The following is a 23,805-nucleotide window of genomic DNA, read 5'->3' on the forward strand; positions in this document are numbered from 1 at the left end:
CCAAAGTTTCTAAATGGCAAACATTTGCCGAACATTCACATGCCATGAATTTGGGATTGAAACCCAGGTCCTTTAACTCCAGATCCAAGCCACATGCTGCTTCCCCACCTAACAGTACAACCACCTCAGGGGAGAAGGAGAAAGACCCATCCTTCAACTTCCTTCCCACTTCTCCCCACCCTCACCCCCAAGATTCAAAGAGAATACAGAGTCACTGGGAGAATATTAGCTTCATGTTGAGTGAAAAAAAACTGAAGCTGGAGAGGAGGGGTGGAGTATGGAAAGGAAGAGGCATGGGGTATAGAAGCAAAGAGTAACAGCATGTCCCTTCCCATTACCCCGGCACAGCCCTTTACTCCCTCCAACCAGGCAAAGAGCATATTAGCCAGCTGGAGTGCTCTCCTCCACCCATCCCTGCTTTCCAGGCTCAGGAGTAGCTGCTGTGTCTTCGGCGAAGAAGGGAGGCAGAGGGCATTGTGGATTCCTCTTGGTCACTCTCACAGGCTCTCTGGAGTAAGAGAGGCAAAGATGACCTGACTGTGGGGTCATGCCAGAGCTCCCCCTCCCTAGTGCTCAGGAAGGCTCTATCCCTGCCATGTTGGACCACTCTAGTATAGGGTTCAACTGGGGCCAAGTCCATGTGGTTCAAGTGTACATAGATGTGGATACACAGGCAAGCTCAGGGGTCAGACAGCTCACAGAAAACAAGAAGGCTAGAGGGGAGTGGTAGGAAAACATGTAGAGAGGTTGGGGGGGCGGCATATCTCACCAGTTCCTCATTCTCCTTGGTTTGGTGATAGAGCATATTCATTCCACAGAAGTGACTGCAGGGGGTGATCATGTGGCAGGACAGCTAGAGTGGGTAAAAAGAGGGAGGTCAGGGCCTCTACCAACTCCACTCCACTATTATCATATAGTGCAGTACTGGATTTTGAGCCAGGAAACCTGGGTTCAGAGCTCAGATGCAACATTTAACTGTGTGGCCATAGGCAAGTCACAACCTCTCTGAGTCCATTTGCTTGTCTGTAAAGAGTGGCTAATACTTGCACTGCCTCACAGGGTTGTTATAGAAGTGTTTTGTAAACCTTAATGTGATATATTAGCATTATTCCCATGCCCACCTCTAGAGAGGATAATTCTTTGCCACCCTGGACAAATTCCTCATCAGATACAAAATGACCTTTGAGGTCTCATGTTAGAGGTAGCTGGTTAATGGGAAAAGCACTGGATTTAGAGGTAGAGGACTCAAACTGGCTTTGCTAGCTGACTGTGCAACTTTGGGCAAGTCACTTAACTTCTCTGGTCCTTTGTTTTTCATCTGTAAAAATGAAAGCAGTGGCCTAGATGATCTCAAGTCCTTCCAGCTCTAATTCCTATGGTCCTATGTATGATCTTTCCAACCATGAGACTGGAATTTCATGAATCTGGGACCTGAGCTGAAATCCCAAAGTCCCAGAGGCTAAGCTCACAAAGGGAAACCAGGTATCTGTATAGCTCACCTTCCACTTACGCTGAGAATTGAACTTGCGGAAGTTAGTGATGTTGCTAAACGAGCAGTCTCGATTCCTCTCCTGTTTGATGGTCAGAGGCTAAGAACACAATGGGTGATATCTCATCTAGCTGTCCTTCTAACCAGAAGGCAGCCTAGCCTAACATGTGTTCACCTCTCTTGCCCGCTGATCCAGATCTTCAGTGCTCCAGCCTGGAGACTGAGGAGTCTCACCCCACATGCCTCTTTAGGTTGGCACGGCATGGCCCTGGGTTTTCAGGGTAAATAATGAACCCACAATCTCATGTGCAATACCTTAATCCATGGGTGAAGGAGAGCTTGAGATGATGTCATCCGTTCCCTGCCAAGCAGACAGATAAGGTTGGCACAGCCCCGGTAGGTCCCTGCCCCCATCATTTCTTAGTACTCTCCATTCCTGTCAAGCAAACCTGCCCCTTTCCTCTCCCTATCCTCATTATCCTCTATGCCTACCCTCATCTCCAAGTCTATTCTCAGGTCACTCCCTGAAGGAATGGCCTTAATTTCTCTCCACCCAGCCTTATTCCCTCCCCTCTGTGAAAGGACTATAGGATTTAGAGCAGGAACAGACTTTATATATCATCTAATCCAATTTCCTCATTTTCCAGTTAAAGAACTAGTTAAAGATTAAGTGACTTGCTCAAAGTCATCCAAGTTGATAATTTGTAACTGGTAAAAGTCAGGATTTGAACCCAGATCCTGATTCCAAATCCAGTGTTTTTTCCATAGTACCCTTTTATCTATTCTAGAGACTGTAGATCACTCAGGCTTTGGAGGTGGGAACAGGCAAAGGAAATAAGGCAGTGGCTGAGATTAGAGCAAAAGGATTGAGACATACAATTGGTAGAAAGAATGGAGGGGTGGAGGAGAATTTCAAGGGTAGGTGCTCATTGGATACTTGGGGTTAATAACCAGCAGCTGGCCGATGAAGTCCTTGGCTATGGCTGATGTGGAACTGAAGCATGTGTCCTCATATTCAATAGTGCCTTTGATAATGTTGTTGGCAACATCGTTTTCTGTTTCGCCCTGGAAAGGGGATATGCCGCTGAGCCTGTGGGGTCCACAGAGTGGGCATTCAGAGTGGGTACATCAGGGGAAAGGGAATGATCAAACCTTCCCCCAGGAGCCCAGAAAGCTGGGTCCAATTCATAGAATCTCAGAGTTAGACAGGGCTCAAAGGCCATCTAGTCCAATCTAGGACCCAAACCAATTCACCTCAGGCTTGTAATACTGCCTATGGAGATGCTAAAGCCCCTCCCCCATCACCTCTTCCTTTGCCCATTCCCAGTCTAATAGTATATCCTCCCTCCAGTGCCATCCCAATCTCCCTCCAGGGAATCAGGGTTTCTCTTGACCATGCTGACTGTTGGAAAGACACCCCAGGTTCCCCAGCCCCTTTACTCTCAGCTCCATGGGAGAAGGGGTTGGAGGGAAGGCAGCCCTCTGGTGTGTGGTAGTGGTAGTGGGGCAGTGGGGAGGAGGTACTCACAGGATATAGGTAATGACACCAACACTCCTAGAATAAAAGGGGGGGGGGCTGGTTCAGTGAGAGGTGACTACTTAAGATCTAATTTATTCTCCCTACCTCCTCATGCCACAGATCCCAATTTCAAATACTGGGGAGAAAGACACAACATGGAAAGGCTGGAAAGACAGAGCAAAGAAACATGGAGACATAGGTAGAGAGCGGGAAGGGGAAAGGAGGGGAAAGGAGAGAGAGAAAAGGGAGAGAGGGGAGAAGAACAGGAAATGAAACCAAAGTTGGAAGAGAAAGAGAAAAACTGGGAGGAGAGAACTGGGGTGAGGAGGGGAAGGGTGTGACAAAGAATCAGATCTAGGAAAAGAGAGAGGGAGAAAAAAAGGACTAAAGAAAAAGTTCAGAAAAACAGCCAGTGAGAGAGGAGCCTTCCAAGCAGAAGAGATCCCAGTACCCTCCCTTCATCCTCCCCAGCTCCTTCCTCAACCCCTTTCCTCCTACCCCACAATCCTCACCACATATCTGCAACAACAGTGAGAGGTTCCAACTTGATCACCTCTGGAGCTGAAAGGGGAAAACGCTCATCCTGAGGGAACCCAGGGTGGTGTCCTCCACGCCTGGTTCCCACTCCGCCCTGCAGCTGGGCTCCTGAGTACCTAGGCTATGAAGCCCTGGCAAGTCCCAGTCTGGAATTCCTACGCAGAGGAAGATTTGTGGGAAGGAGGAAGGAGCAGCGACTGGGAGGGAATGGGGGAGGGGGCCGTATAGGGTCAAGAGGGTTAAGATGTTTCTTTAGGGAAGTGGAGTAAAAATATCTGGTGGAGGGAAGATACAGAAGGGCTGGAACTGCAGTAAGCAGAGATGGTGGCTATAAAGCTGGGGAAGACATGAATGGTGGAATAAGAAAACTGTTAAAGGAAGAAGCCCCACTGGCATTCATCACTCAGTGGAAATGAGCTCCTAGTAATGTAGAAGAAGTAGAAGACTAAAGATTGAGGAAGGTGAACTTTTCCTAAAAAACAAAACCAAAAATCACTGCAATAAGACAAGGGGCTAAGGGAGAGGACACCTTGATGAAAGGCAAGGAAATGGCTGAGATGACCTCAGGAAGGTCTAACTAGCCAAAACTTGGTAAGTTGCAGACAAATAGGCTCTGGGAATTTGAAGGGAGAGCTAAAATGGAGATTCTGAGATCCTAGAACCCAGTCTCTTTACCTACCAACATACTCTGGAAGCCCACACCGACTGTTGAGGTACATGTTTTTCTCAATTTTCTGGGCCATCCCGAAGCCAATTATCTTGATCTTAGGTTTAATAACATCTTTCTGCTGTAGCATGATGTTCTCAGGCTAGGGAGAGGGAAAAAGAAATTCTTGGCCAGCTCTCAGCTCCTGTATTACCAATAACCTTCCAACATTTGTTAGCTTTGTCAATCTAATGGATGTGGAGTATACCCTCAGATTTTAATTTACATTTCTCTAATTATTGGCAATTTAGAGCATGTTTTCATATACCTATAAATAGCATGGTATTCTTTCCTTGAGAACTGCCTGTTCATGTCCTTTGACCATTTATCAACTGGGGACTCCAGTAAAAATTTGAAATCAGTTTCTTATTTATCTTGGAAATGAGACTTTTAACAATTTACTGCAAAGGTTTTTTCCCTCCAATTATCTCTTTTCCTTTTAGTCTTAGCTATATTGGATTTGTTTATGCAAATCTTTTTTAATTTTATGTAATGAAAATTGTCCACTTTATCTTTTGAGATCCTCTCTATTCTTTAGTCACAAAGTCTTCCCCTATCCATAGATCTGAAAAGTAATTTCTTCCTTGTTCCTCTAATTTGTCATTTAATTTTTTACAACTAGGTCACATGTACATTGGGAATTTATCTTGGCATATGATGTGAGGTATAGTCTTAATAGAATTTCTGCCAGACTGCTGTCCAGTTTTCCTAGCAGTAGTTGTCAAATAATGAGTCCTTACCCCAGTAGAAAAGGTCTTTGGGTTTATTGAACACTAATCTTTTTTATTGAGTTATCTATTTTTTATTTTCATCATAACGACTTGTTTTGATTATTACTACTTTATAGCATAATTTGAGATCTGGTGCTACTAGGTCCCCTTCCTTCACACTTTTCCTCATTATTTCCTTTGAGATTCTCAACCTTTTGTTCCTTCAGACTAATTTTGTTATTTTTTCTAATTTTATTAAAGTAACACAATTCCTATAAAGTAATGATAGTTTGATTGTTATGGCACCGGATGAGTAAATTTAGTATCATTTTTATAGTGCTTCAGCTTATCCCTGAAACAATTAATATTTCTCTAATTATTTACATCTGTATTTTTGCAAATAGTGTTTTTTAGTTGAGTCATATGATTCCTATATGTTGGTAGTGAAACTCTCAAGTATTTTATACATTCTGCAGTTGTTTTAAATGGAATTTATTTTTCTCTATTTTCCTGCTAGGTTTTATTGTATTATACAGAAATGCTGGTGATTCGTAAAGATTATTTTTTAACCTGGAACTTTGCTGAAACTGTTTCAATTAATTTTCAGTTGACTCTCTAGGGTTCTCTAAGTACAGTATCATATCTCCTGCAAAATCATATTTTTTCTTCAATGCCTATGCTTATGCCTTCAAGTTCTCATTGTCCTATTGATACAGCATTGTGCCAAATAGAAGTGGTTGATCAGGAACATCATTCCTTCATGCCTAATCTTACAGGAAACAACTCTACTTTATCTTCAATACAAATAATGCTATATATAATATATACCATGTTAAGGAAAGGTCCAATTATTCTTTCGGCTTCTAGTGCTTTTTAACAGAAATGAGTGTTATACTTTGCCAAAAATACAACAGAAAGCTGACATTCCATTGACAATCAAATTATTTTGTTTTATTATCAATATGGCCAATTATGCTTACGATTTTCCTAATATAAAACCAATCCTGCATTCCTAGTATAAAGCCAATCTGATTACTGTGTATCATCTTTGTGATATAACATGGTAGCCTCTTTGCTAAGATTTTATAAAAAATTTTTGCTTTAGTGTTCAATAGGGATATCGGTCTATAGTTTTCCTTGTTTTGACTCCCCCAGTTTAGAAATGAAGATCCTACTTGTGTCATAGAACGAGTTTTATAGGACTCTTTATTTTTCTTTTTTCTTTCTTTCTCTTTTTTTCAAACAGTTTGTGTAATACCAGAATTGCTCTTTCTTGAATGTTTGCTGGAATTCACCTGTAAATCCATCTGGTCCTAGGGTATTTTTTCCACCTTTTGGGGAGTTCATTTATAGCTTCTTCAATTTCTTTTTCTAAGATTCAGTTATTTATGTCCTCTATTTCCTGTTTTATTAATCTGGGCATTTTATATTTTTGTAAATACTGAATTCATCCATTTTATTTAGATAGTCTTATTGGCATAAAATTGATAGAAAGTTTCTAAAAAAAATTTTCACTTCTTCATTGGTTGGGAATGCACCTTTTCATTTTTGTTTTTTTGTTTGTTTGTTTGCTTTTAAATCATTATTTATTTATTTAATATTTTTAGTTTTCAGCATTAATTTTCACAAGAGTTTGAATTACAAATTTACTCCTCATTTCTACCCTCCCCCCCACTCCCAGATGGCATATATTCTGATTGCCCCATTCCCCAGTCAGCCCTCCCTTCTGTCACCCCACTCCCCACCATTCCCTTTTCCCTTACTTTCTTGTAGGGCAAGATAGATTTCTATGCCCCATTGCCTGTATATCTTGTTTCCTACTTGCATGCAAAAACTTTTTTTTAATATCTTCTTTTAAAACTTTGAGTTCCAACTTCTCTCCCCTCTTCCCTCCCTACCCACCCTCCCTAAGAAGGCAAGCAATTCAACATAGGCCACCTGTATATCATTATGCAAAACCCTTCCGCAACACTCATGTTGGGAAAGACTAACTGCATTTTGCTCCCTCCTATCCTGTCCCACTTTATCCAATTTTCTCCCTTGACCCTGTCCCTTTTCAAAAGTGTTTGCTTTTGATTACCTCCTCCCCCATCTGCCCTCCTTTCTATCATCCCCCCCTTTTTATCTCCTTCCTCCTTCTTTCCTGTGGGGTAAGATACCCAATTGAATGTGTATGTTATTCCCTTCTCAGGTCAAATCCAATGAGAGCAAGATTCACTCATTCCCCCTCACCTGCCCCCTCTTCCCTCCCAAGAGAACTGATTTTTCTTGCCACTTTTATGCGAGATAATTTACCCCATTCTATCTCTCCCTTTCTCCCTCTCTCAATATATTCCTCTCTCATCCCTTAATTTGATTTTATTTTTTTAGATATCATCCCTTCATATTCAACTCATCCTGTGCCCTCTGTATATATATATATGTGTGTGTGTGCACGCATGTATATGTGTATGTATGTATATATATATATGTGTGTGTGTGTGTGTGTGTGTGTGTGTGTGTATATATATATATATATATATATATATATATATATATATATTCCCTTCAGCTATTCTAATATTGAGGTCTCATGAATTATACACATCATCTTTCCATGTAGGAATGTGAACAAAACAGTTCAACTTTAGTAAGTCCCTTGCAATTTCTCTTTCTTGTTTACCTTTTCATGCTTCTCTTGATTCTTGTTTTTGAAAGTCAAATTTTCTATTCAGCTCTGGTCTTTTCACTGAGAAAGCTTGAAAGTCCTCTATTTTATTGAAAATCCATATTTTGCCTTGCAGCATGATACTCAGTTTTGCTGGGTAGGTGATTCTTGGTTTTAATCCTAGCTCCATTGACCTCCAGAATATCATATTCCAAGCCCTTCCATCCCTTAATGTAGAAGCTGCTGGATCTTGGGTTATTCTGATTATGTTTCCACAATACTCAAATTGTTTCTTTCTGGCTGCTTGCAGTATTTTCTCCTTGATCTCTGGAATCTGGCCACAATATTCCTAGGAGTTTTCTTTTGGGGATCTTTTTCAGGAGGCAATCAGTGGATTCTTTCAATTTCTATTTTACCCTCTGGCTTTAGAATATCAGGGCAGTTCTCCTTGATAATTTCTTGAAAGATATCTAGGCTCTTTTTTTGATCATTGCTTTCAGGTAGGCCTTATTTTTAAATTATCTCTCCTGGATCTATTTTCCAGGTCAGTGGTTTTTCCAATGAGATATTTCACATCGTCTTCCATTTTTTCATTCCTTTGGTTCTGTTTTATATCTTGATTTCTCATAAAGTCACTAGCTTCCACTTGCTCCAATCTAATTTTTAAGGTAGTATTTTCTTCAGTGGTCTTTTGGACCTCCTTTTCCATTTGGCTAATTCTGCCTTTCAAGGCATTCTTCTCATTGGCTTTTTGGAGCTCCTTTGCCATTTGAGTTAAGTCTATTTTTTAAAGGTGTTTTCTTCAGTATTTTTTTGGGTCTCCTTTAGCAAGTCATTGACTTGTTTTTCATGGTTTTCTTGCATCATTCTCATTTCTCTTCCCAATTTTTCCTCTACTTCTCTAACTTGCTTTGCCAAATCCTTTTTGAGCTCTTCCATGGCCTGAGACCAGTCCATGTCTTTCTTGGAGGCTTTTGATGCAGGCTCTTTGAATTTGTTGACTTCTTCTGGATGTATGTTTTGGTCTTCTTTGTCACCAAAGAAAGATTCCAAAGTCTGAATCTGAATCTCAGTCCATTTTCGCTGCCTGGCCATGTTCCCAGCCAACTACTTGACCCTTGAGTTTTTCGCCAGGGTATGACTGCTTGTAGAAAGTACTTTGTTCCAAGCTTGAGGATATGCACTGTTGTTTTCAGAGCTATTTCTATACAGCAAGCTCTGCCACACCAGTGCCCCTCCTCCCCCAAGAAACACCAACCCAGACCAGACTCAGATCTTAAGCAGGCTCTACACTCCCACTCTTATCTGCCACTTAATTCCTCCCACCAGAACACAGGGTTCTGTAGCTACACCACCCCTGCTGCCTCTGGGCAGTGACTGAACCACAAACTCCTTTCACTCTGTCCCCATAGCTTTTCCCACTAACCTTCTCTGTTGTCTTTGGTGTTTGTGGGTTGAAAAGTCTGGTAACTGCCACAGCTCACTGATTCAGGGCACTAGGGTCTGTTCTGCCTGGCTCCCAGTCTGGTTGGTCTGGGTACAGCCCACTCTGGGTTCTGCTCCGCTCCCAGCTCTATGCATGATAGACCTTACCCAACAACCATCCAGGCTGTCCTGGGCTGGAGACCTGCTTCCCTCTGTTATTTTGTGGGTTCTGCAGGTCTATAATTTGTTCACAGCCATTTTTTATTGGTGTTTGGAGGGTCCTGGGGGACAGCCCTAGGCAAGTCCCTGCTTTCCAGCTGCCATCTTGGCTCCACCCCCCCCTTTTGCCACCTTTTTCATTTTTGATACTGATTAGTCTGGCTTTATTTAAATCAAATTAGCTAATGGCTCATCTATTTGCCTTTTTAAAATATCTCCTAGTTTTATTAATGTAATTTTTCTTTCAATTTTGTTAATCTTTTTTTCTACTTCTATTTTGGTTTTTAATCAGGTGGGGTTAATTTACTGGTTTGCTAGATTTTTTTTCTAGTTGTACGCTCAATTCATTGATTTACTCTTTCTTTTATTGGTGAAAGTGTTTAGATTGTAAAATTTCCCTTAAATTTCCCTAAAATTTCCCTAAAATTGCTTTGGCTGTATCTCAAAAATGTTGGTAATGTTGTTATTATCTTTAATGAAATTATCATTTCTATAATTTGTTCTTTAGCCCACCAATTCTTTAAGATTGTTATTTAGTCTCTCATTGACATTTACTTTTCTTCAATGGTTCTTTATCTAACATGATTTTTATTATGCCATCATTAAGATGTGTTCTTGATATTACTGTTTTTCTGCATTTGTGATTTGCCCTACTGGGTATTTTTTGTAGAACTGTTATAAACAGCTGAGAAACATGTATAGCTGGGGCAGCTAGGTGATGCAGTGAATAGAGCATCGGCCCTGGAGTCAGGAGGACCTGAGTTCAAATCCGGCCTCGGACACTTGACACGCTTCCTAGCTGTGTGACCTTGGGCAAGTCACTTAACACCAATTGCCCTGCCTTCCCCCCTCAACAACAACAAAAAGAAATGTGTATAGTCCTTTCTATTCCCATTCAGTAATGACCAGACATATATCATATCCAACCTTTCTAAAATTCTATTCAAGCTCTTAATTTCTTTCTCGTTTTTTTTGTTGTTAGAATTGTCTAAGTCCATGAAGGGCATACCAAGGTTCACCATTATTATCGTTTTACTATCTGTTTCTTCCTCTAGCTCATTTAGCTTTTCCTTTAAGTATTAAGATGATATGCCATTTGGTGTACACATGTTACATAATGAATTGTCTCTTTTATAATAAATTATAAAATAAATTATCTCTTTTATCTACTTTTTTGTGCATTGACTGAAATCAGGACTGCTATCCTTGCTTTCTATAATTCAGCTGAGGCATAATATATCTTTGCCCTAAGCACTTTTTTTAACTCTCTCTTTATGTTTCAAGTGTGCATCTTGTAAACAACGTGTTAGATTCTGCTTTCTAATCCTTTTCCATTTTATGGGTGAGTTCATCCCATTCACATTCACAGTTATGATTGTTAATTGTTTATTTCCCTCCATGCTATTCGATTTTTCCCTCTTGTTGCTCCCCACTCTCATTCCTTCATTTCACATCCTCTTTATTTCTTTCTAACTGCTCTTCATGATCCTTCACCCCCCTTCCAAGTTTAGGGTTTGTTTTGCTTATGACTAACCCCTTCCTGCATCTACCATCCTTCTTATATTCCCCTTTCTCCTCTTCCTCTTCTCTCCTGTTTCCTGTTGAGTTGAATGCATTTCTACAGCAAACTCTTATGTGTGTTCTACTCTCTTTTGACTAGTTCAGATGAAAATGAGGTTCAAGCATCACCCATTCCCACCTTCACTCTTCTATTTTTGTATAGACTTCTACTTGCACACCTTGATTGGGTGAAATAAGTTCACCTATCTTTCTTCTCCTTTTTTCTTTCTCTCCATTCTTCCAAATCATCAAAACATGATAAAAACCAGTCCCTCTATCTCATTTGACTCCTTCTATGACCCCTGACAACATTAGGGTTCTGAAAGGATTCTCCTATCATTCCTTGCTCCCATTAAAATGCAAATAGTTTAAGAAATCCTAAAACAAAAACTTAAGAAGGCAAATAAAAGTGATCAGAAAGGACCTTAAGATTTCTCTTGGTTCCCATGTTCTTATTTTAAAGTTTCTGTTCCATCCTGGTCTTTCCCTCAGGATTTCTTGGAATTCCTATACTTCATTGCAGGAAATTTTTTTCCTTTGTAGAATTATGGGGTTTTGACAGGTTTTTTGTTTGTTTGTTTTTGCTGAGTATGTTATTCTTGGTTGTAGATCATTGTCTTTTGACTTTTGGAATATCACACTTCCTACTCCTTTATAGTGGTAGCTGCTAAATCTTGTGTGATCCTGACTGTAGTTCCTTGGTAATTTAATTCTTTCTTTCTGGTTGCTTCCAGTATTTTTTTCTTTGATTTGGATGCTTGGCATTTTGGCAATGATATTCCTGGAAGTTTTCATTTTGGGATTTCTTTCAGGAAGTGATTTATGGATTCTTTCTGTCTTCACCTTCCCTTCTTGTTTGAATATCTCTAGGCAATTTTATTCCATGATTTATTGAAATATCATATCCAGGCTAATTTTTTGTTGGTGGCCTTCAAGTAGTCCAGTGATTCTTCTTTTTTTGGGTGGGAAGCAATCAGGGTTAAGTGACTTTCCCAGGGTCACATAGCTAGCGTCTGAGGCCAGATTTGAACTCAGATCCTCTGGACTCCAGGGCCAGTTCTCTAGCCATTGAACTACCTAGCTGCTCCCATAGTCCAGTGACTCTTAAGCTATCTCTCCTTGATCTGTTTTCCAGGTCAGTTGTTTTTTTCTATGAGATACCTTATATTTTCTTTTTAAAAATCTTTTCGTTTTAACATTTCTTGTTGTATCCTAGAGTCATTAACTTCTATTTGGTCTGTTCTAACTTTTAAGGAATCCGTTACCTGGGTAAGGTTTTGTACCTCTAGTATTAAGCTATTGCTTCTCTTTACACTCTTTTCCATAGTTATCTTTTCTTTTCTAATTCTTTTATTGCTTTCATTTTATTTCTAACTAATCTTGTGGGCAAACTGTGTTTCCCTTTGAGGTCTGCTTCTAGGTATTTTGAAGTTATTTTCTTCTTCTAGAGTTGTGTGTTGGGCATTTCCAGCATCATAATAGCTCTTTGTCTTTTTTTTTTTTGGTTACTCATTTTGAGTTTTGAGGTCTCCCCTCCTTTGGAGATAAAACTGAGTTGAAGCCTCTTCCTTTAACCCATAGTCCAAGGTCAACCCTCATCCAAAAATGAGGCCCTTTTCTTCCTGGCAACACATACTGAGGCTTTTTTCTTTGGAGCTGTGCTAAAGCTCTTCTCTTTAGCCTGGTGGCTAAGTCCAATGTCTCTCCTTCTCTAGGATCCAGCTCTGAGTAATGGCACCAAGGGTTTTAAGTCATATGGTGCTAAGGATTGGGCCAGGCAGTGGGGAGGAGAGTTGAGCTACGATGCTTCCTTTTACTCTGTTATCTATATATTTCTTTTTAAAATCTAAGTTGGTTTATGAGTTCTGTCTGTAAACAAATTGGAGCCTTTAGGCAGTTCCCCTTTTCTTCCTTATCAGAATAGTTTCTATCTTAAGAATTTCATTCTTGAAAGCATCCTATCCTTCTTGGACTTACTTTTCCAGTAGAATTTTAAGTTATAATTCCTACCAATACTTTCTCTGAACGTTTGAAATGTTTGCCCCAAATCTAGGGTACCCAGCTGTACTCAGCTTTAGAATGTACCCAACTTTCCTCTCCTTCCCTACCATAAAGTCTCAGATACAGTGGTCATACATCCCCCAGGATCCCATAATTTTTATTTCAGTAACCAATTCTTCCTTGTTGGTCAGAATCAGGTAGCAAACATGAGCCCTCTGTATTGCTTTCTCTACATTTTGTAGATTAAAATTATCATTTAGACAATCCAAGAATTTATCAGCTGCTCTATTCTTGGAACATATATGAATAACTGAAGTCTACTATCACTACTATGTCATGCCTCCAGGGTAAGTTTATGATTTGGTTCTTAAATTCCTCATCTATTTCCTCCTATATATTTGGTCTATGAAATACCAGCAAGACAATATCACTTCTGTTCCTCCCTCTGTTTATCTTTACCTAAATACTCTCCAACATGTGTGCCCATCCTCTTCCATGATTTCATCACATAAGTATACCTTCTTATTATATAATGCCACTGTTCTTTCACTTACGCACTCTTATCCAGTACTTAGCACAATATCTGGTTCATAGTAGGCACTTAATAAATGTTTACTGAATGAACAAATGAGTATGGTATACTTTTCCATTGCAGAAAGCTGGATGTGAGACCCAATTAAGAAGACTATACCAGGTCAACTAGTTTTTTAAAGATGAAAATGGAAGGACAACAGATGAAAAATAAATCAAATCTGTCAGATTTCTGTAGCTGACAATTTTCTTCATCAATGACAGTGACATCATAAGTATAAAGCTGGAACAGACTTCACTGGCATTTAGTTCAGCCCTCTCATTTTACAGATAAGGAAACTAAAACATGGGGAGATTAAGCACCTTACCATCAGGGTCAGGATTTGAACCCAGGCCATGGATCAGTGTTCATTCCACTGCACCATGCTGCTTCCTTAAACCAAACATCTTAAGAGAGTTGTCTGAGGCACTAAGAGTTTAAGTGGACATACCCAGGGTCACACAACCATTATACGTAAGAAGTAGGACTTGAAGGGAAGTCTTCCTCTCTACGCACTATGCCAAGATCACCTAAATCTTTAGACTCTAATATTTCAACCTCTGGTGTACTAAAAAAAAAAAAGGAAATGGGAATGACACTAAACTAGGACAAAGACAGGAAAGAATAACATGGACTAGACCAAGTATAGATAGAGGAAATTTGTGCTGGAGGAGATACAGTTTTGAGGGCATTGAGGTATCGATTCTCAAGCTATCTGAAGATATTGTCAAGAAGGGAAGATAGCAAACAACTGGGGGGGGTGGAATCACAGACAGTATTACTACCCCAAAATGGTGACTGAGAGGACAGCAGTAACTATTATACCTAAATACCCAGTTTATTATCTCTATAAAATTTTAGGAGAATGATCTACATATGTATCAAAAGTTTCCTTGATGAAAATATGAGAAGAGAACAGGTAGATTATTGCAAACAACACTACCACAAAGCACATTCTTCAAAGTGATGCAATTGACTAAAAAGTGTAGAAAAAACAAGCTCCCACTGTGCTTATTGTTTGTGGAGTGTTTTAAATAAAAGCATTTGACTTAGTAGATCAAAATGCAGTCTTAAGAGGCTCTATTCCGCACCATGTTGATTCCTTGATAGGTGCAAAAATAGAGAATTTTGTTTGATGATGCTGATTATCAATATCGAGCAAGACATAAAAAAGGGAGACATATGCTCACCAAAGGTGTTTGCGACTGTCATGGAAGATGTCTAGTGCAGAATCCAAATGGAAAAGGTATTCCCTACAGATTGTTACGTCCTCCAGATGCTCCTGTTGGTGGATTACAGGATCATAGATTTAGAACTGGAAGGGACATTAGAGGTCATCTAGTCCAACCTACTCAAATTATTGTGTTGATTTTATCCAGCCTTACAATACCACAGAGCCTCCTAAGTGAGATCTACAACTACTCAAAGGTTTAAACTAACAATCCACATAGGAAAAGCCAAGTGGATAAAAACAGTGAGTTGAACAGAGCTTACTGATTTGATTCATCAGTACCTATATCTTGGGCAAACACTACAAACAAACCATGAGCTAAGCCCAAAACCGAACTGCAGGAAGACTATAAGCTAGATTGCTTTTGGGAAACTGCAACATTCCTATGATTCCAAGTTGTTCCCTGAAATAAAAATCCATTTTAAAACACCAATATTCTTTCAATGATGCTCTATGATTGAGAATCATGGACTACTAAATTGCAATATATTATCAGTGATTAGTTTAATGAAATAAATGGCATAAAATATATGATTTAGGAGATATATGTTCAGAAATAGGTGGGCTAGTCATACATCAGAAGCAAAAGGTAATAGATGAACAGTTTAAAGCTGAAGTCTTTTTAGTATGATTAATCTTGGCCCTGGAAAAGAGATGAAGAAATGTACCTCCCCCACTTCTTTATAGAGGTCAGAGGACTATGGGTGCAGAATACTGCATACACTATCAGACATAGTCACTGTATCATTCATTTTGTTCAGTTCCTTTTTTCTGTTACAAGGATAGCTTCACTGGGTATTCAGGGGTACATATGTCTGGAAATGAGATTGATTTTAAAAACAAAAGGCATTGATAAAACTTTCTTTTAAAAGGTGGATTTCTTAAGTGCCACACTGGTACTCTCATAGTGTCAAAAGAGCTAGAAGACCTCTAACATTTAGAGCAGACCTCCCACGAAGGATTTATGGAACAAAATGGACAAGAGTTACATATGACAGGAAGGTATGAATGTTGTACAATCTGCACACTGGAAGAAGTACCCATATTAATGAACTCATAATTGATTGAAGTATCAGAAATATATTCCCTTCCATAGCCCCCTATTACAGCCATTAGTCCTATCCCAACAAGCTTGGTGATATGACTTATGAGATCAAATAGGCTTCCTCACATTAGTACGTCTAGCTTCCCTTATTTTTGCCCATATTTTATATATTTGTGCTCAGATTTCCGATGCCATGGATTTTACTGCTGGAACCTTTCTTAGATTTTCTCTCCTTTGAGTTACTGGAACTCTGTACTAAAATGTAGACAATGTTTGCTTGATTATCTCCTATGTTGCGGCTGCTATTTATTCTCTGTCATAGCTGGTTTATACTGTAGGCAGTTTTCTCTCACCCTTTTCAGTTTAAAAGCATTCTTGATCAGATCTGAAATCTAGGCAATATATATTTTACCAGCACTCATTAAGTATACAATATCCCATACTAAGAGTATATTATTCCTTTATTTTAAAGCACAGTCCATAAATCTCATTTTATATATCATCTCATGTAGTATCTTAGATATCATAGATAAATCTCCTTCATCTTCTAAAGTCTCTAGATTTGCCATTCCTACATCTTTGCTCATGTTGCTTCCTCTACCTGGAGTGCTCTTCCTGTGATTTTTATCTACCAAATTCCTAACTATCTGCCAAGACTCAGAATAACATAACCTCAGAGTAGAAAAGGACCTCAGAGGACATGTTGTCCAACCCATACCTGAGCAGGAATCACTTCTACAACATGCCCAATATGTAATCATACAACCTTCTTTTAAAGAGAAGAAAACTATTACCTTCCAAGGTAGCCTATTTCACATTCAGAGGGCTCTAGTTCTTGAGGAAGTTTTTCCCTTTATTAAGCCTAAATCTGTCTCTTAGCAACTTACATCGAGTTCAAATGCTCTTCCATGAAGCCTTCCTTAATAACCTTCAGCAAAATAAGGCTTCCCTCCTTTGTATTTCAATAGCATTCACCTTAACAGTCACTTATATTATTATACTTAACACACAAAGTCTAGTAATGTAGATATGTCTTCACTGCCTAGATCACAAATCATAACTCAAGTTAACAATTATTAAGCACCCAATATGTACAAGGCAATGTGACAGAAGGTTAAGTTGTCAGGAATCTTAGAGATTTTTTAGCCCAGAAGTTCTTAACCTGGGGTCTGTGCACAGACTTAAAGGGTTCCATGAACTTGGATAGGAAAGAAATCATATTTCTATTTCTACTAGTCTCCAAATTGAAATTTAGCATTTTCTTCAAATACTTAAAAACATCATTTTGGGAAGGGATCCATAGGTTTAACCAGACTGCAAGGGACTATGACATAAAAAATGTTAAGAATTCTTGTTCTAATGCAGCCAAATTATAAAACAACTCAAGATAAGGATTATATCCTGAACAGCATGGCACCTATCATTTTCCCTTGAATATAGCAGGCATTCAAAAATTTTGTTGAATCCAATTCAAATGAATACCATTTCTTAAGCAGCTCCTACTATGTGCAAAGTATTGTACTAAGTGAGTAGTTCCTTCCTTCAAAGAATTTATAATTCATTAGGGTATGATAGGGCAAAAGAGAAATCTGGACAGAGTGATCTAAAAAAATTGGGGAAAAGACACTACTTTTCACTGGAAGGATAGGGGAAGGTATCACAGAAGAGGTGGTACAAAGAAAAGTGGGACAGGCAGAGATGAGAAGAGTTCCTTTCAGTTGCAGTATGATCTGAACCAATGAACAAAGAAAGCAGATGGAAGAACAAGATCAGGGAACTGACATCAAGGAATCAATAGTGGGTCAATGTGACCAGAACTTAAGAGTGTGCGAACAAGAGTATGTAAAATAGTATTTGAAAAAGTGGTTGCATGTAGATTGTGGAGAATCTTCAATGTTAGTATGAAGAATTTGCATCTAATCATATAAACAATACACAGATAACCTCCAAGGTCCCTCCCAACTCTAAATATATGATCCTAGGAGCTCAACAGAAAGCCACAGAACATTTTTGAACAAGAAAGTGACATAAATGAATGAATGCTGAATAAACTTTTTAACTTGGAGAAAATGGCCTCTAATCCAAGACGCCTGTAGGGTTACATAAGGCCACCAGGGGTCACTACCTTGAGGTCAAAGTGGCAGATGTTCAAGGAATGCATATAAACCAATCCATCCAGAAGTTGTAACAAGAAGTCTGAAGCTTCAGGCTCTGACAATGACTCCTTCTCAGCCACAAAGTCGAAAAATTCCCCTCCCTGTATCCTGCAGGAAGAAAGAATACAAGCAGGGATTAAACTAGACTTCACAAGACCTCCTCATGCCCCCAGTATTCTATAAGTTTCCTTTGAAAACCAGGATTCCAAATTCCTTCTAAGACCTAGCCATTTCTAATTTTTTTTAAGATCCCCTCGGTTCCTTTAATACCCTTGACTTCAAGGATCCTTTATTCTTCCTTGGAATATTCCTGGATCCAAATTCCTCACTTCTCCTCCTCAAACTACTAGAACCTCCCTCCAAGATCTCTCTTTACTCTCCTTTTATCCCTTCCCTCCTCATTCTCTCCTTATCCAGAGGTTCCCAAAGTAGGCAGTATCACCCCCTGGAGGGCACTGAAAAGATGGAGGGGTAGTAGCCTTGGGTGTAATTGGGGGTCATTGAATAAAAATAAAGGGGCAGTGAAAGTATAATGAAAGAAGAGAAGAAAATTTTGAAAAACTGTACATGTTGCATCTGTTGTATAACAGAGTTAAAGTCATAGTGATTACATTATTTTCCAAATAAACAAATGCAAGTTATAACCTATCAGTGGTCAAGTCCACCAACAGGTCTTAACGAGCAAGTGTTGGCAAGCAAGCTGGTGAAGAGTTGTCAGGAGGTTCAGCATGAGTTGGCAGGAATATGTGCCTGTAATTACTTGTTTACAATATGATACTATACAGTTACATGACACAATGTTCCATCATCAAAATTTCAATGCAGGAAAAACCCCACAGATTTACAATAAATTATTAAATTTAAGATGCATCATTTAAAAGGGGGCAGTGGGCCAAATAAGTTTGGGAACCTCTATCTTATACCTACAAAACCTGGTTCTCCCTTCAAAATCTACCAGGATTCTAATTCCTTCTCTGATCCCCAAAAGCCTCTTCATAAACTTCTCAAGGATCTTATTATCTCCTCAGGCCCTTAAGATCCCTGAGTCCTCTTTAAGATCCCTCAGGCTTCCCCCCATTTGGAGAAGTATGCCTCCCACCCCCAGGACACTCACAACTCCAACACCAGCACCATCTGGACCTGGCAGATGAAGATGTCATGCAGCTTCATGATGTGAGGGTGTTGCAGCTGCTGCAGGATTTCCACCTCTCGATTTACCACTTCACGTTCTATCCCCAGTCGGCTCCCTTTCCTCCTACGCATCTTGATGAATTTGGCTGCATAAGACCTTCCTGAGGAACGCTCCCGGCATCGCCAAACGGTCGCAAAGTGCCCACTGAAGGGGTAAGAAAGGGTGGGGCAAGAGGCACCAAAGTGGTCTAATCAATGTTTCTCAAATGTACTCTTGGGCTTTCTTGCCTTTGCTCGAGCAGTTCCATCTACCTGGAATGCCCTTCCTTCCTTTTTATAACTATCCAAAAAAAAAATTCTAGCCATCTTTCAAGGTCCAACTTAGATGTTACTTCCTTCATTCAGACATCTCTACTTTTCCTAGCAAGAAACTTGCCCTCCTTCCACTCAATTCCTTTTGTTGTAACACTCACAAGGCACTTGTATACTGCCTTGTACTATAGTTATTTGTGCACATCTTATAGTACCTACCAGCTTGCAGGTTCCTTGAGGGCAGGTATCATGTTTTATGCCTCTGATAATGAACTAGAAGTCAATCAAAGAGGTCAGATTTCTATAGCTTGTTTTGCCGCTAACTAGCTGTATGACCTTGGGGCAGTCACTTAAACCCTTTGGGTCTCTCAGCTTCAGTTTTGATGTGCTATAATTTTATAAACTTGTGTCCACAGAGTATAGTGCACTCAGTAATCAATTCAACAACCTTTAAGCACTTACTATAGTCAAAGTTCTATACCTAGACATTGGTTTACTTATTGAATAAATAAATGCAACGTCCAAAGGGCAATGTAGCACCACGTGACCTCCTAAAGGTCACCACAGAATGCAGCAGAGAAGATGAAAGGAGACAATCTGGGGTCCAAGTGCCAAGTCTAATCACTCCAAAGCACCTATTTTTTGGAGGGGGGGAAGATTTAAATATCTGACTATCCAAGTTGGGGGCCAGAGAAAGAGGAGGAAGTCAGGGATCTGGTGGCAATAGAGCCAGACCAATCAACTAACAAGTATTTAGTTCGTGTCTGTGCAGAGTTACCCTGTGCAGAGAACCTGCTATAGATCAGAAGCTGGGTTCAAGCAGAAGACCTAGAAGACCAGGAGTCCCAATCAGAGGAAAAATTCTGAGGTCCGATCCTTCATCTTCCAACAATCACTCATAATTCATTCAACAATTGATTGTACATAGTCCTATGCTAGGCTAGAGTCTGTAAGGGATAAAGACATATGAGGCATTATCCTGTCCTCAAGATTCGTTCAGTCTGTTGGGGAACTATCATACTATGTTATAGCAAGTGTTTGAATTTATAAGATTATGTAGAAAAATAATCATTTGTTGCAATATTTGGAACAATTACCTGACTTGTTATAAAGTTCACTTCTTGAAACTACCTTAGTGTTTTCGAATAACCTTTTTACATACAAAAATATAACTAATATAGGGCAGTAAATGTGCTTAGTACCAAATGAGCATTGTAGAAGGTAAGTTTTCTAGGAGAGCAAAAGAAGTGAGAAGTTAACTTCAGGACAAGGTGGTAAAGAAAAAGGTGTTGGAGCCTGAAGTAGTTCAAACTAATATCTTAGATAAGTAGAGGGGGTTAGGGATAAGGGAGGACATTCATATATTCATCCACTCCAGCAGAAGTACAAACACCAAGTAGAAAATAAGCACAGCCTATTTGCAGGGTCCAGTGAGTAGTTCACTGAGTGGGGTGGAGAGTAGGGGAACAATTAAGGCTGGAAGAACAGAGAAACAACAGCAAGACAAGGGTCACCCATGACAGAACCCAAGAAGCTGGGTTTCCAGCCAGGAAGCCAGACATCCTCTTTCCCAGCTTGGCCCAGGGACAGGGCACCAGCCTCAAAGCCCATTTCACCTGCCCAGTTTATCCTGCAGCTCATACAGCTCCTCCACATTGGTTGGATGGGTTAGGGCCATGGTACCGGGGGTTCCAGTCCACAAGCACACCGTCTGCTTCTGTCACAGATACTCCAGCATCCTTCGGACTACCCAGATCAGCCTGGGGAGAAAGGGCACAGCTTGCCCACAGTCCCAAACATCTCCCAAACACGAATGGGCAAGTGCAGACAAACACAAGAAACAAAGACAGGGAAATAATAAAGACACGCTGATGGGCTTTCAACTCTAATTCATTTGGGATCCTGGGGACTGGAAAGCATCACCATTGGGCCCGGGATGGCCGAACTCCAGAGGAAAAACCCTCTGACTGGCACCAGACTGGCTGGCACTGCCCACACCGGCGGGCAAAGGCTCAGGCCTTTCTCGTGGACCCGCTCTCCAAACTGCCCTGTCCTCACCACATCTGACCTCCGCTAGTCCTGTCTGTTCTAAATCTATGATGCTAGGATGCCCTCCTCGCCACACCGCCCCTCCACACACACGGCCCCCTCCCCAGCTGCACCTCCCCCACCTCTCCATCAACCCCTCCCCAAAAGAGCTGCCCCTCAGCCCCCTTTTCTTACTGCGCTTCGAAGCCTCCCCCAGACGCTCCCTCTTCTCCCCTCCGCCCTCCAGCCCTTTCCAGCTCTTCTCTCCCTCAGCCCCTCCCCCACCCATATTTATGTCGCTCCCCCTCCTTCCATAGAGACCCCGCCCCCTCACTGAACTCCTGGCCCAGGCTCAGGTCCGGCTCCGCCTCCAACGTAGCAGCCACCGGTTTGCAAACAGGCCTAACGGCCCCGCCCCCTCCAACGGCCCGCGCGTGCCACGGCGCAGGTTGAGGTGGGAGGAGCGGGGGCCCGCGGAGGGGGCGGGCCAGCCAACCTCTGGGCCCAGACAGGACGAAGGATTGAAAACCAATTAGGATGAGGGGCGGAGTCCCCAACGGACGCGGAGACCAGGATTGGAAAAAGTAAGCCAATCAAAGGCGAGGAGCTGGGCTTCTAGGGAGTTGACCGAGGGAAGGGGGGTAAGAGGCGTGGCTAGAGGTTGGGGTCCGAGTACCGCGGTTCCAAAGAGTTTCTCTCCCTGTCCCTCCAAAGCTGCTGTTCTTTGCTTTCCCACCCCCCCAACTCCCGCCGGCCCCTGTGGCCCTTCGCCAGGATTTTTTATTGGGCCGCAAGCCTCCACTTCACCTTGGGGCAGCCTCACTGACTACTGAATCGGACTCAACCGGCGTCCCTTAAGCAGCTGCTCTCCTCCCTACGAGGGACAGCGTGGAGTAGTGTAGTGGACAGAGAACTGGCCAGACCTGGGTGGAAGTCCCGCCCCTCACACCCAAGGGCTCTGATTCTATTCAAGTCACTCAACTTCTCAGTACCCAAGCAATGCTCCGAGATTCTACGTGTCTCTGGGGATGGGGGGGATGGGGTGCAGCCCTGCACTAGTAGCGGTGGGCGGGGGATTTCCTCTGTGGGAGTTCCCTACACTGACGAAAAATCAGTCGTGTAGGACCCCCCCCCCCCCAACAAAAAGGTGTAGGTTGGAGGTTAGCGTACTGGAGTCAGAGAGCAGCTTCATACCTGGGCGGGGGGAGGGGCGGGGAATCACCGAATGTGGTGGCTGGGCAGGTGCTGATACGCTTTGCTTTGGCGGAGGGAAATTGTCTCTCGGAGGGTGGGGGGAGAGTGGGTCCGTAAACCAAGGAAGTCGTGGATTACCCATAAAAAAATACAAGTACACTTTTCGGACGTGACCAATTTGAGAACCTATTTTGCTTGACTAGTGTTTGATATAAGGGTTTCATTTTTCTTTTTTAAATGAGGCGAGGCAGGAGGGAGAGAAAATAGATTTTCGTTCATTAAAATCATAAAATTAAAATTTTTTAAAATTACCAAGACTCTAGTGGATAGGGGCAGGCAGCTTAATGCAATAATGGTAGCTAGCATTTATATACTACGTCTAAGCTTTGCAAAGCACTTTACGAATATTATCTTATTTTTATCCTGGTGAGAATTTATCCCTGAGAAGTAGGTGCTATTATTATCCCCACTTTACAGATGAGGAACTGAGGCAAAAAAGAGATTGTCTCGACCAGGGTCACACAGCTAGCAATTTTCAGAGGTCAGGTTTAAACTCAGGACTTCCTGACCCCAGACCCACTGCACTATCCACTTAGATGCGTAGCTGTCCCCATGATGATGGAGGGTGGTATTGACTGTGATTGGGAGTTCTGAGGAAAGGTGTGAGTTCCCAGGAACTGGACAAAGCTTACACATAGAACAGTGTCAATAATTACATCCCAAGGCAGGGGGATGTGCCACATGCAGAAGTTATCCCACATCTGCTCCAGGTGTTCAGCTCTGTGTCAGTCCTGATGTCTCTACCCTGGTCCTTTTGGTGTTCAGTCTGGACCCTGGGCAGGCCTGCACTAGGCCTTTGCCTGAAGTCCTAATCTTTCTGGCTCCTGACTTCGAAAGATTGTCATGTAGAAGAGGAGTTTGTTCTAGAATTTATTAAGCAATTGCTATAGATGTAACACTACTAATCACTGGGGATAAAAATAAAAAATTTCAATGGTCTCAGTGCTCAAAGAGCTCACATTATACTCCTGGGGAAACAACACAAAGGTATGTTCATATCCTGTTTAGTCCATGGCAGATGGAGAGGCCAGATAATACTTATGCAGGGAAAGTAATGGATTAGTGACAAGGCCACAAGGACTTAGGGGAATAATGTCAGGGAAGATGGTCCCCTATTAAGAAGATAATGGGTTCAAAAGTTAAAGCAGAGTAGAGCTGGAGAGTATCTCTAGCAAATATCTCTAGCAGAATATCTCTAGGAGAATATCTCTGGCAAATATCTCTAGGAAAGGTGTGGATGTGGGTGAAAATTGCTCAACATAAG

General features: G+C 41.2%; 1 protein-coding gene across 2 annotated transcripts; it reads right to left on the reverse strand.

Annotated features, from left to right (window-relative positions):
- Positions 1 to 212: 212 nt before the first annotated feature.
- On the reverse strand, positions 213 to 21,706 carry LOC118846232 (death-associated protein kinase 2-like). Of its 2 annotated transcripts, none has more exons than XM_036754540.1 (12): positions 21,627 to 21,706; positions 20,876 to 21,019; positions 18,931 to 19,152; positions 17,786 to 17,924; positions 4,225 to 4,354; positions 3,521 to 3,569; positions 3,018 to 3,044; positions 2,427 to 2,579; positions 1,805 to 1,850; positions 1,500 to 1,589; positions 770 to 853; positions 213 to 508 (listed from the first exon to the last, which is right to left on the reverse strand). In XM_036754540.1, exons 2-12 carry the CDS (start codon positions 20,935 to 20,937, stop codon positions 428 to 430), a joined length of 1,083 nt encoding a protein of 360 aa, XP_036610435.1. In that variant the 5' UTR covers positions 20,938 to 21,019; positions 21,627 to 21,706; the 3' UTR covers positions 213 to 427. The 2 variants fall into 2 exon arrangements, with proteins under 2 accessions (XP_036610435.1, XP_036610434.1); XM_036754539.1 differs by lacking the exon at positions 21,627 to 21,706 and adding an exon at positions 21,483 to 21,617.
- Positions 21,707 to 23,805: the final 2,099 nt, after the last annotated feature.

Source organism: Trichosurus vulpecula, chromosome 4 (assembly GCF_011100635.1).
Source record: "Trichosurus vulpecula isolate mTriVul1 chromosome 4, mTriVul1.pri, whole genome shotgun sequence".
NCBI lineage: Eukaryota > Metazoa > Chordata > Mammalia > Diprotodontia > Phalangeridae > Trichosurus > Trichosurus vulpecula.